The sequence below is a fragment of the Magallana gigas genome, chromosome 6, assembly GCF_963853765.1.
Source record: "Magallana gigas chromosome 6, xbMagGiga1.1, whole genome shotgun sequence".
Classification (NCBI taxonomy): Eukaryota; Metazoa; Mollusca; class Bivalvia; order Ostreida; family Ostreidae; genus Magallana; species Magallana gigas.
In genome coordinates, this window is record NC_088858.1 from 18,914,392 (window position 1) to 18,928,107 (window position 13,716).

At 32.5% G+C, this 13,716-nt stretch overlaps 1 protein-coding gene and 1 long non-coding RNA gene across 2 annotated transcripts; one reads left to right on the top strand and one right to left on the bottom strand.

The window, feature by feature from the left end:
- Positions 1–1,437: 1,437 nt before the first annotated feature.
- Positions 1,438–7,958, bottom strand: LOC105335026 (uncharacterized). The gene is made up of 2 exons (XR_901230.4): positions 7,800–7,958; positions 1,438–4,441 (listed from the first exon to the last, which is right to left on the bottom strand). It is a non-coding gene; the product is annotated as an uncharacterized lncRNA (long non-coding RNA).
- Positions 7,959–8,041: 83 nt separating this feature from the next.
- Positions 8,042–11,312, top strand: LOC105335025 (anti-apoptotic protein NR13). Its single transcript, XM_011438688.4, has 2 exons — positions 8,042–8,754; positions 10,194–11,312. Exons 1-2 carry the CDS (start codon positions 8,188–8,190, stop codon positions 10,308–10,310), a joined length of 684 nt encoding a protein of 227 aa, XP_011436990.3. The 5' UTR covers positions 8,042–8,187; the 3' UTR covers positions 10,311–11,312.
- The last annotated feature ends 2,404 nt before the right edge of the window (positions 11,313–13,716 follow it).

Below are 13,716 nucleotides of genomic sequence, written 5' to 3' on the forward strand. Positions count from 1 at the left end.
AAATACTTATTACAATATGTAAAATAATTAGGTTTTGGTCTTGGAGGTGCGTTTATTGCGTACATACAGCTCATTTCCTTATTTATTTTTTTCATTGTCAGATATGAATTTGCGTTTTGTTTTATACAAACAACATCGTATTTAATATTATTGCCTGCATTTTATCCGCAAATAAATTTCCAATAATGTTCACAGGTTATAGCTGGGAAGAATTATTTTCATTTCAGATATTAGAATACCAATATCACCGATGCATATCCAATTTTCGTTATCAATAATAATATTGTATTACTATATATTTTTTTAATGGCCAAATTAATCGCGACTGTCTAGGATGCATGTCACTGGAAAATATACATTTATGTACACTGTATTCTATTACACGTTACATACGAGGTGTCCGCGAGAAGTTATCTATTTATAATTCTGAAATTGAAAGAGTGTGTAGATGGATATTAATAGCTGCACTACGATTTTAAACCAATGGCATCTTATTTACGTTTACATATTCCATTTTCGCTAATAAGTACATATCCATCAAATCGACAAAAAAGCAGGAAAATTCTACATGCGTAAATTCTATCCATATTATCTTATATGCGTACAATAGAGAAAGTATGCTTAAAACATGGAAAATGCTTTCATGCAAATTTGAAATTATATATAACCGCCATTTATGCTATTCAAAGATAAAAATTTCAATCTTATATACATAATAGCTGAAGGTCTGTAGCTCCCGCTCTGAAAAAATTCGTCCATCCGAATACGGACCTGCAGATATCTTATATATGAAATTGTTCGTTTCTAAAACGTGGAAAATAAAAAAAAAATCAGCAAAACCCAGTGAACCTATCAATTAATTTATTAAATATATCAATCGATTGAACAGGTATATGTTATAACAAAAGAGTAATCCAAACTAAAACTTCTTAGACCGACAACCCCCCCCCCCAAAAAAAAAATAAATAAAAATACAATTATCACAACCCCCCCCCCCCCAAAAAAAAAAAATGGAGACCAATTACAACACATGTCGTGATTAATTATAAGCAAACTCCAGCTGATTAGGTGTTGAGCGATTTTAGACTGTGTGTGTCGTCTATCATCTGTGACACATGTACACAGTGTGTGAGGTGTCGCCACCAGACACCTAGATGGGATTAATCCATACAGCAGCAAAATTCATGCATGTAACGATTACACATTGAATTGCACAATATTGCATCATAGCACTCCTATATTCCCACCCATTATCATTACACAATAAAGAAGAGTTTCTACTTCTTCTGACTAAACAAATAAATGAAGACTCCATTTTATGGTGCCATTGTTAATTGCAAACATTTGTATTGTCAATTTTATAACACAAATTTATCAATTTTATAAACTATCAACAAAAAAAAGTATATTACAACATAACTTATAAGACAGGAAAAACTTCACTCCATGAGTTATATATTTCTCTATTTTTCTAACCACATAAATTTAATACCTAAATATATCACAATAACTCATTCATAACATTTAGTCAAACCAGTATTGCACATCAAGATGGCTGACTTTTATATAACATATATAAATTAGACTTCATAATGTTTTACATATTCATTTTATAAATGTATAACAATTTCAACACAAAATTCCGTATAGAGATTTACAAACTAATCATTTTGCTCATAGATAAGATATGAGCCCTTATTGATATACATGTACATGTAGTTCATTGAACAATCCTTTACACTGCTTATTAACTTTCATTGATAATCTGCCAATGTGCAAGGTACATGAATTCATTATTTATACCTCTGTAACTAATGCAAAGAACATCTGTTGCTGTGCATTATTTATTGCCTAACCATGCAAAGTCTAATATTGCTAGATCAGTGTTGCACAAATAGTCACTCGCATATAAAAAAAAAATTTCAACTACCTTTTGCAATTTCTCCCACATACATATTGTACAAATAATAAGACATGCATCTTTAAACAATTAGCAAACTTTATCAAACCAACATACTGTAATTAAGATTTAGACCGTCAAAAAAATTCATTGACAACCTTTTTAAGTTCTCAATCACAATAAGAACTTGTTAAGAAATAAATGTCCTTTTAAGAACAGGTATTTACCGTAGGTAAAATACCTGTACTTATTCGGGTGTTGAACATGTCAACCTCTGCTGATGTCATTCTTACACCGAAAAATGTGTGTTGGTTGGGGGTGCATGAATACTCCATTAAACCCTTCAAGAATGTCTTTGTGCATAACCCCTTCATGGAATGGCCTGCTTATCAAGTACATGTAGATACAATATCTGTAGTTAAATTAATTCTCATTAGAAGGATACTTTCTGGATTGAAAGTTCAAAAATCTGACATATTCAACACCTGTAGTAATTAAACACCTGTTGCAAATGTACATTGAATATCAAAACTTGTATCAATAATATTACAAAACAATTTAGAATGATTTTTCAAACGTGTAACATTTTCATATGATTTTCTGAATTTCATCACATTAGATCTAAGTATTCTAAATGAGTAATGATGGCAGTATCTATGAATGGTCTGTCCTATTTAATGAACTAGAGACAGGATACTGTGGTACACGTTGTTGCATCAAATGGCAATGTGCACTATTTCTTCATCATATTACTTTAATTAACAATGATTTATATCTGTTCGTTATCTTAATTTATCAATATTACAATAACCATAATTTGTGTGGTGATTTATGGAACATCAGGAACATGAACATTAGGTAGTGTTCATGAATTCAAAACATGCTCCTGTTTAAGAATATTCTTTTTATTATTATTATTATCATGATTATATTCAATATTACATATTTTTAAAAAAAACACTACATGTACAAATATATACATGTAGTATTGATCATCACACACCATGCAGTAATATTTGGCGTTGTGAATCTGAGGTAAATGTCTAAGGCATCTTCAGAAAATAAATTTGCAGGTTTTGGGAGACCATGTGTCTTTAGAATTTGATCACTTTCAACATTGGTGAAAAGGTCAGACAATTATGTAAAAATATAAATACTTTGTTGAATTCAATGCTGGAAAGCATAGTAATTACATAAGGATACTTGAGTGACATCAAATACCAGTATCCGTATATAATTATAAGGCACCTTTTTGGAAATTTTTAAAAGAAAATTCATACTTTTGAAATCATAAATCTCTTTTCTGGATTATAAGTAACAAATATTTTGTTAATTATTCTCAAAGAACTTAAATTCTAAGATTATCTGAACTTAAATATATGAATGAAAACTTGGTGTCAGATCAATAAACTTTCTAAGTTTGGAGAGAGACCAAGAATTTAGCTAAACTTTTCTGTCTGGCTTCTGTAGGTAAATGACCCCTCCATACATTTATACTGAGAAGTTAACCCTCATTATCAGCAAAACTAAAATTGTTACAAAATTATAAAACACCATTACATCATTCTTTGGTAAACATGTTTGTTACCTGTGTGTTTAAAACACATTATTGATTTGTCTACGTGATAAAAAGCAGTGTATGTCTATAGGTATTTAAACGTAGCAAGGTTGGTTAATAATCCTGCTGATCTAGATGTTTATTGTATGTGACTATGTCTGTTTACATCAAAACTCAGCAGTTAATGGTAAACAAATAACTGATCCATCAAAAACAGAAAATGACATCATTTAATGTACCAACAACCTCAGAACTATTCACATAGGTGTACAACACTGTCCTATCAAAAGTGGGTCATCATCAAAATCCAAACTACTTCCTTGCATACAGTAAAAACTTCTTTAGTTTTATTCTTTTCACAGCAGGGCAGCCTATATGCCTTCCAGGTACTCAACCTCAGAACATGATACAAATATTTGCTCTTACAACCAATTCGAGGGTCAGTTTATCTGTCTATATGATGGCATTTCACTGTCTCGTTGAACTCTTACTGCAGGAATATCACAACAACTTTAAATGCCTGTCTTCTAAGAATAAAAGGATTCACAGTCTTATTGCTCAGGTCCGTACTCTCTTCTCAAATCTGGAAGGGAATGGCTACTTGTAAGGCCAGTGGAAGAGTTCTGCTGGGAAGAGTAGTATCTGTACCTTAGAAAATACGAATAACACATTTCATCTCCCATGTACCTTAAATGTTTACCTAAACCTTTAGAGTAATGTTCATCCCCCATCACTCTCAGAATTTGTCCACATATAGAATGCGCTTGGGGGTTGAGGTGATGCTCAACTAGCCCAGTGGGGACAGATCCTCTGCGCTCAGAAGACTGCTGACTCAGTCGAATTCTCTCCTCGTTACTCTCCTCTGTATCACTCTGAGAGTTCTCTATACTTTCAGCACGTGTCACCTGAATTTGAGGGTTGTTTTGGGGGTGGGGCAAAGAACGTTGTGGTTCTTCGTCTTCCATTCCGTCAGCTCCCATGTCCTGAAAATAACAAAGTTTTTTTTAACCCGTTTACAAAATAGTTGAATTTTCATCAAATCCTTAAAGACACTTAAAAGTACTTAGAGACACTTTCTAAGATATCTATAATACATTCTGTATTCACGAATTATAACACCGAAATAGAAAATATTCCTTTATCGACATTAATCTTAATTTATTAATAACTAAATGGAAGAAAGCAGGCAGAATCTGACTGGGTCTAAATTTTGTAATTTTGTAACCTATCAAATCATAACTAGAACCATTTTAACAGGAGCTTGGACTTTGAGCAGTACGTCACAAACTCCGATTTGATGAAAACGGGTAACTGTCCAGTCATTGGCTAATAGATATGAATATATTGAACGCAATGACACTCGCCCGACTTCACCCAGAGATGTATAGTTCGTTGAAACAGCATCAATTTCACACAGCAGAGCAGTTCTTGGAAAACAACTTTCCGGTTCTGACAGTCTATGAATATCAATAATCAGCTTCTTTTAGCGAATTAGAAGAAAGCAGGTCAATATTTGACACCATGTTTTGATGAGCAAACTAGATAGTAACATCCCACAGAAAGTCAAAGCTCTTGTTAAAATGGTTCTAACTACATTTTATAGTTATCACTGGTACATTGTATAGCATTTTTTTATGTTTTTAAACAGATATAATGTGTCCTTAGTTTAGAAATTTTATCAAATCAGACATTTGTGAGATCAAAAGGACCATAAGAAAAACCTATTTTATTAATTATTTAAGTGCAATCAATGGTGAACAGGAATTTACCCCTGGTTGGATTCCATATATCTTGGGGTCACTTATTTTCTATTTAGCTTGTAGGAAGCTATTTGTTTTGCTTACAAACAGGATGCAAATAGGTTTTACCTACTGCGGCTTAATTTATTTTAATGACTTCTGATTGGTTAACAAGTCAGGTGTAAATTTCCTTGTATCCTTCTGAAGCCGGGTTAAATAAAATGATGTCACAATGTAATTTTTTAAAGATATGCAAAAAGGGTGAATTCACAATGTATGTCTATATATATATTCAATAGTTTAAAGTGATCAATGTGCAATGAGTTAATTGTTTGTAAACAAAGAATTAAATTTTATAACAGGATGATATGAAATCTTGCCAACATTGAACAAGCCTTTTACACTAACAAACCAAAGCTCTAACATACGTCCACATGCATATAATAATAAATGCAACTACGCAAAGGGAAAAGCAAGTTATATGTTTGGTTCTCGAGAAGAATTTATAATGTTTAAAATACTCATACCTATCTACAATCTGTTTTAATCATTTTGGAAGGGGGCCTGGCTCTTCATTTAAAGAAATTTGAATGCATTTTACCAAAGGATGTTTTGTGCCAAGTTTGGATGAAATTGGCTCAGTGCTTCTAGTGAAGAAGTTGAACAATGTGAAAAGTTAACAGGCAGATTGACAGACACTTGATGGAATGGGATAAAAAAAAAAATCCATGTCTACATGTAATTGATGTGAGGTAAAAAGGAAAGGGTCTTTAAAGCATTATCATTTTTACAGTCATGTACATGTCTTAAAATTTGCATTGTCCAGGGTACATATTATTTGTTTGATTTTGATTTTGTGTCGGCTAGAGCACACTTATTATTTAAAAGTGGAATTTCTCCAACACAAGCTGCTGCCTCATTGGTTTATATATACATGACACATGACTGCTGGATATATCTCTATGTCTGTCTGGTGAGAATTAAAATTTGACAATAAGGCCAACGTTTCACCTATTCATCTCGACATTTCATAATGTATTAAGTACAGAAACCGCATTCCGTGAGTTTAAAAAGATTTGGAGTAGTTGCCCTTTGAAATTACTTTTTTAAATTGAGTAGTTTCCCTCTGAATTGACATCACATTGTTGTGCAGAATATATAATTAATATGGCAGCACAAGATTTGCTCAAACCTCTGCGGAGGAAAGGGAGAACATTTTCAAAATTGAATATCAACAAAACAAAACAAGTGTAAACAAGGGTAAGGCGAAAATTTTCAAAGAGTACTGTAAATTCCTTATATTACGCGAGTACTTAATTCTGGGATCTCGCGGTTTCCCATAAAATCCTGAGAATATAAAATCGCAAACACAGAATTTCCATCCTTATTTCTTAAATTTTCATCTCTTAGAAAATAATAGCGAGATTTTAAAATCCCCGAGGGGTGCTTCTCACCATTTTAAGCAGATATTAATTCCTTGAGGTTAATTAGCAATCTACAGTATTTAAAAGGGGAGAATGATAATTTTGAAGAGTTTGATTGTGAATAAATTGGACCAGATGTAAGGCCACTTTTACATGGATTTGCATAGATGATCAATTTTTGTGAATAAATGTCTCACTCGATAGTCTTCAGGAAAACAAAACACTTATTAGGTTTGTTACGGGCTGACTACAGAAATATATTGGGTAGATCATTCTCATAGACGGCTTGGCTTCACCCATATATTATATATAACTTACTAACCAGGGATTAGTCTAGGTTTTAGGGGAAACAACTCTTTTTGAGAAAATGGGAAAGATAACCGGGGGTCTGGGGGCCGCTACAGGCCCCCAGCGGGTGCATGGCAGAGCCCTGCTGGGGGGACCAGGGAGGCGGCTGAAATTGATTTTCAGCATTTTTATGTCCATTCGGTGTGCATAAAATAACAATGAAAAACCATATTTCAGAGATACATCCTCTTAAATGTTTTGCAGCTGTAAATTTCTAATTTGTCATTGAAAAAAATATTACTAAGATTCCCTTTGACAAATTATTTATTTTAACAACAAACACGTCATATTATTTCAGAAAAGTTCTGAAATTATGAGCATCAAATCTGTCCTAGCCCCTTTAAAACTCAAGCGTCCTTGATTTTTTATTTTTAAAGAGATCCACCATATCCTCAAGCTCCTCATTTGAAAAGTTGTCCTTTCCTTCCTTACATTATGAGTAACTTAAAAGTCGTCAAATTATTCTCTTTTGAGAAGTGGACGTTCGTGAAGACTATACCTGCCCACTTCTCAAAAGAGTACATGTATATCAAATATTCCCCATAGAGAGGAATTTCCATATATGGACTGGAATAACGTAGGCCTATATCCATATGGATATCACGCAAATAGGCTATGTGGGTCAGATATCCACTTCTGGAATTAACACATACTTAAAATGATACAATAACTTAAAATTGGTATATCTACAACGTAAATGCATAATATACACTTTAAAAAATATATTACTTGTCTGATTTTAAAAATTACAATAAAAATATATCAGTTTCCGGTATTAAAATAACACCGAGGAAATTCGGTTTCTATAAACAAATCAAAAATCGACATACCCATGTGAATCTTCTGATTTCCTGTCTCTGAAACTGATCAAACGATACGGAAACGGTAAATTCTTGAATTCTAAATTAAATTCCGAAAGCTGCAAAACTATGAAAATCTCAACAGATATTTGAGGAAAAGAAATTCCATCTTTACCTTTCACAAGTTTTAGCCAATGAGATTTGTTGTTGAATGTTGACGTATACGATTCCAAAAATAGACGAGAACGATATATACGACCAAGACCAATAATCTGGCAGTATTGTAACCACGTGAACCGCTCCGTCTGAGCTCGGCCATATTGTGAGGGAAGGGAGAAAGACTTTTCTTGTTTACTTGTTTATTCTTCATTTTGGTTCACATTTATTTGAAAGGAAAACAGTGAATTTTGAAACAAAAATGGCTACCGAAATAGAAAACATAAAGCATTCCAGTGGAAACTATCTGAAAGGAAATCTATTCAGTGAAATTAACCGGCAGCTTGGTATTCTTCCTGGATTTGCTGGATTAGGGCAAGATATGACAAAATTAGACCAAGAAACACAGACTCCTGGCAGTACCACACCGATGGATAAAGTCCGACAGACGGCAGAGGTGATAGCTTCTGATGTTATTGCCACATTTGAAGATGATTCTACCAAAACTCCACAAAACAGATACTGTAAAACCATGAGAAGAACTGTAAAAGAAATGTCTGACCGACATAATATCGCTTTTAAATCTATGGTGCAGAAATTGAATGTGAATGACACTAATGCCTTCTCAACATTCGTATCAGTTGCGGATGAGATTTTTGAGGACGGGACAATTAATTGGGGGAGAATCGTTGCTGTCTACACTTTTGCTTCACGATTGGCAGCCCATTGTAAAAAACATAACCCCGAATCAGAAGAAAGGATAGCACTCTATGCAGGAAAATATGTGGCAAGCAAATTGGGGAAATGGATCTTGGATAATGGGGGATGGGTTAGTATTGATTTGAATGTTGACTGTAACTTGAAGAGATCATTAGTATAACAAAAGTTGAATGCTGTTAAATCAGTTCAACTATTTATAATATTGTAATTTGACACTTTTAATACAAAATATAACAATACATTCTATAAAAGGGGTTAAGAATTTAGATTATAAAAAAGAAAATGATTATGAACAAGAAAAAAATAAGAAGAAATTAAAATATTCCACGAAATAGTTATAATGATCCTAAGGGATTTTCATTGGCAAATTGCCATAAACGTGTATTGAATTCTCAATGAACCTGGCAATGTTCCAAATTCCATGTTTAACCACCATCAGAGTTGGGGTCAATTACTTTGAAAAGTAATTAATTACTTTCAAATACATTGACAATTTTATCAATTACTTGCAATTACAATTACATTGATTTTTTAAAATGTAATTAATTACTCTCAATTACTTTGATAAATGTAATTAATTACATTTCAAATACTTTAGTTTTATTTGTTTTAAATGTTGAGAACATATACATATATTAACAGCATTAAGATATACAGAGCTTTATGTACGGTTATGTTTTTAAAGGTTGTATAGTTCAGGTCAGATCAAATTTCTTGAAAATTTCTAGAAAAATTTTCTTTAACATTAAATTCATTAAGTACCATTGAGTTCATTTTTGGTTATGAATAACATTTTCTCTATAGTGAATTAATTTTTATTCACATATTAAAACTATGTTTATTCAGAAAGTACAACTTTCGGCAGTACAGCATATCAGTATATAAATAATAATTGCTATAATTCACAAGAATGATATATTTTGACACCCTTAAGTCTAAAATCAATGGGGGTTCTTGGCTATTAGAGGAGTTCACACCTCCACAAAATTTGATCTTTACCTATTGCTCTGGGCAGTGTGTTATGCTGTATAAACATATGAAACATGATGGGACATTTAATTATTGTATAAACAAAAGTCCATGCCAAACATGTATAAAATCTATTTATCATTATCAGACACCTTTTTTATATTTTAACCTAGGAAAAAAGTAATTGAGATGTAATTGAAAAGTAATTGAAAATACACAATATTTTTGGAATGTATTTAAATACATTCAATTACTTGTAATTGAAGACAGACTCAATTACAAATTACTTTCAATTACTTTGAAAAATGTAATTAATTACACTCAATTACAAATACTTTTTTCAATTACCCCATCCCTGACCACCATGCATTAGTTTACCACAAGTATGGTGATTCATGTGCCAAAATTCGTCTACAGCTTGGCAAACTTGGGAATTTAAATATCTTGATTAAATGGACCAATGTATAAGAGAATTTATTGCCCAAAAATGTCATGTGATTGAAACAGGATTTTGAGTAATTTTGTGTGTCATAATTGTACATTTAAATATCAATTTTTTTCTTCTTTTTTTTTCAACAGGATGCGTTTTCTGATTATTTTCCCGAGCAAGGAGCAACAGAGGACAAGCTTTGGAAGGGCCTGATGTTCACTGCAGTAGGTCTCGTGACATTGGGAACCATGGTTGCTAGGAGTTGAACCTTCGACACAAATTGAAAATGTTCAGGGATTTTCGACATCTAGTCAACCGATTATCTCTTGCCCATCCTCCCCAAGGATGAGAATACTGTCCCGAGTCTTGGAGATGAACAATCTTATATTGAAGGATACTTGATATTTAATGATTTTTGTCTAATGGTTGTTCCTGTAAATGATTTAAATCCATATTTTGAAATTCTCTACTCAACAACAATTTGGTTAATTGTATAGAGTTTTAAATGGAAAAGTGTTGGCAGCACTTAACAGACTCTTTTGTGGATTATTTATAAACATCTAGAAGTATGAGAACCAAAGTTAACATGTAAATAATTTTATGTTAGTGATTGGTTTTAGTCCAAACTAATTTGATGTATGCCTGTTAATAGACCATTTAATATGATGTGATTGAAAGGTTTATCTACAAAAAAAAAAATTTAGGTTTTTATGGAGTTAAAATTTAGATTTATAGAGAATTTGAAAACGTAGAGGAGCCTCTCAGTATATCATATTAGTGGTTGAAATGGCATTGAGAAATAGTGCTATTCTTCCAACGTTGGGATTTTAAGACTTGTATATTAATGATGTGTATTTTATACAAAGAGCAGCATCTTTTACATAATGGCAGGTTTAAGTACCTTTGTACAATGTGACGTTTAAAAGAGAATGTTATTGTTAATTGTCAAATGATGGAAACCAGCAAAATAAAAATGATCTCTCGATTGTAAACAAGCCGTAACAGTATGTATGCATGAGTCTCTCTTTTGTTTGTTTTGAACTGAACGATAAACAGCTGAAATGATTGAGCACTTTTACATGTTTAAGCTGTTTTTATTTTAATGTCTTTCAAGAAGATTGAACCATAATAGCAGAATATGAACTTAAATTCAAAAAAATATTCAGACCAGAAATGTTGTTTTTTGTTGATGCTGTACAAAGTTCAAAAGCATCTTATTTTGTGCAATAGATATTTTGTAAATCCAAATAAATTGTGAAAACTTTTAACTTGTGTGTTCATTAGCAGATGAGGAAACATAATAAAAGTGAAAAGCTTAGAGGAAATAGAATGATAGAAATCTGAATGATATTTTAGTGTAGAACTTTGGGAAAAGTTAAATTTAGATGGTTGCCAATCAACATGATTAAATGAATGGGAAATTATAGGAAGTAAACTACAGCATTAAGAACAGGATTTATTTTTAGTTTTGTGGAAATACGCTAATTTTGTGATAATTTTCTGAATTTATATAGTAAGAGGGATTTAGAATGTGAATTAAATGTATTTTTGTTTCTGAGCTATCCAGGATAGATCTGTCCAATCTTAAGAAAAAAGTATGTTAAGTTTCACTTGTATTAATGACGCTCCATTATATACAGTTGCAGGGTATAGCAAACGTAGATTTTTGGAAAATGAACAGGAAGTCAATTGCTGAATTTTTTGACACGGGGATTTTTTTATACTTTAAAAAAAGAATGGGAAAAACAATTTTAGGAGTTATGAGGAAATTAAATGTTACTGGGTATTTAAAATACACTGACAGGAGATTGTACATGTTTGAGGGGTTTTTTTCCAAACTGCAATGCTGGAGCATCTGTTTGAATATTAAGATTAATTATTTTTTCAGAGGATTTAATAAAGATTGAACAGTGCACAGGCACCTAATGTTAAAACTATATTTTAAGGTCACTTGGGTGACCTTTTGCAATTGGTCTTTGTCATTATCCATTGTTTGTTATCAACGAAGCCCTCTATCAAAATTGTGAAATTCATGGCCCATGGGTCAGGGTTCAGGCCCTTGGATTGGTTCAATATTTAATAAAAACTAAATGCATGGTTATGATGTCCATAGAACCTTCTACCTAAATTGTGAAATTCAAGACCTCTGGGTTAGAAGTTAGGTCCTAGGGCGGGACCAGTATGGACACATAGTGGAAATGTATTCAATCTTAGAAAATCTTCTCCACTCCCATGTACGCTTGAAAAAAAACTAAATGCATGGTAATGATGAGCATGAAGCTTCCTGTTTAAATTGTGAAAGTCATGGTCCCTGGGTCAGGCCTTCAGTTCATAGAGTGCGGTCAATATGGCCGTATAGTGAAAATGTATTCAATCTTAGAAAATCTTCTTTTCTACTTTTATTATAATAATTATAATTATGTATGCGTGTTGTGTGCGTTATAAACAAAAACGAAAATTATAAAAGATTGACAAATAAAGGCACGATGGTCTCTTTTTACCAAATGTTTACAATCTTTGGTACCTGGAGCTAAATAATCCCAGATTCTTTCACTTCCCCTGATGAATAAGTGATTTCAAACATTAAATTTGGATTAGTATTTAGACCCCAAAATAAAGCTTAAAATGCAAAAATGATTCCCTCTGACGGGTCAATCTGAGGACTACATGTATGTCAGTATGGTACTCAGGTGACCGTCAAGGCCTGTAGGCCTCTTGTTTGTTTTTTTATTGTTACTACTTTAAGATAATAACTTGTGATTATTATAGTACATGCAGGGAATTATATTATCATGAAAGAAAATATTAGTAACGTCAGCTGTCTCTGATCCTATGTTCTTGCCATCAATTTCTTGAGTCTTTTGCAACTGATTTAGAGCCTTCAAATCTTCCTTCTTTGGGTTATGATATCATATAATACATAATACAAAAACCAAGTATTTTGTCCGAACTCAAAGTTCCACGCCCTTCGTCTCCATCATTTGCTCTGCATGTATTACTTAAACTAATGATCACTTTTAAAATGTTCATGTGATAGTAAAACATAGGATAACTGATGTAAGGAAATCATTCCATTCATGCTGTGTTTCTCAAACTGTTGACATCAATTAATAGCGAAATCACGTTCTGAGATTCGGCTCCGCTTGAATTCGGATAGACTATAGTGAAGGCGCCAGCAGCGGGATTTCAAGCGTGATAATGAAGCATACGTATTTTTCATGATTTTTATTACATGTAAAAGAAATAACATCGAGAGAAAACAACAAACATATGTACTTAGAATCTCTTCTAATACATTTTTATTGTACAGACCCCCCCCCCCCCAAAAAAAAAAAAAGGAAAAGAAAACACACACACACAAAACAAAAAAAACAAAAACAGAAATAAAATCAAAACAAAAAACTAAAACAAATGTTAAAACTTAGCATTTAGATATACGCTAGGAACTCTTCCATTCTCTGGCCTGTAGAATTCAGGGGTCATGTCCCCTCCACTCCGAACGTCTTCACGCAGCACTCTTTCTTTTTACATGGAAAATTGTATTCTGAAGTTTTTTTGTGTGTTTAGTGGAATTTATTTTGATTAGCAAGTTTTCGAATAAGTCTGCCTCCCCATAACTTTTAAAAACGATGCTTCATGCCTGACTTTGTAGCAAAGCTTTTTTTTTAAACG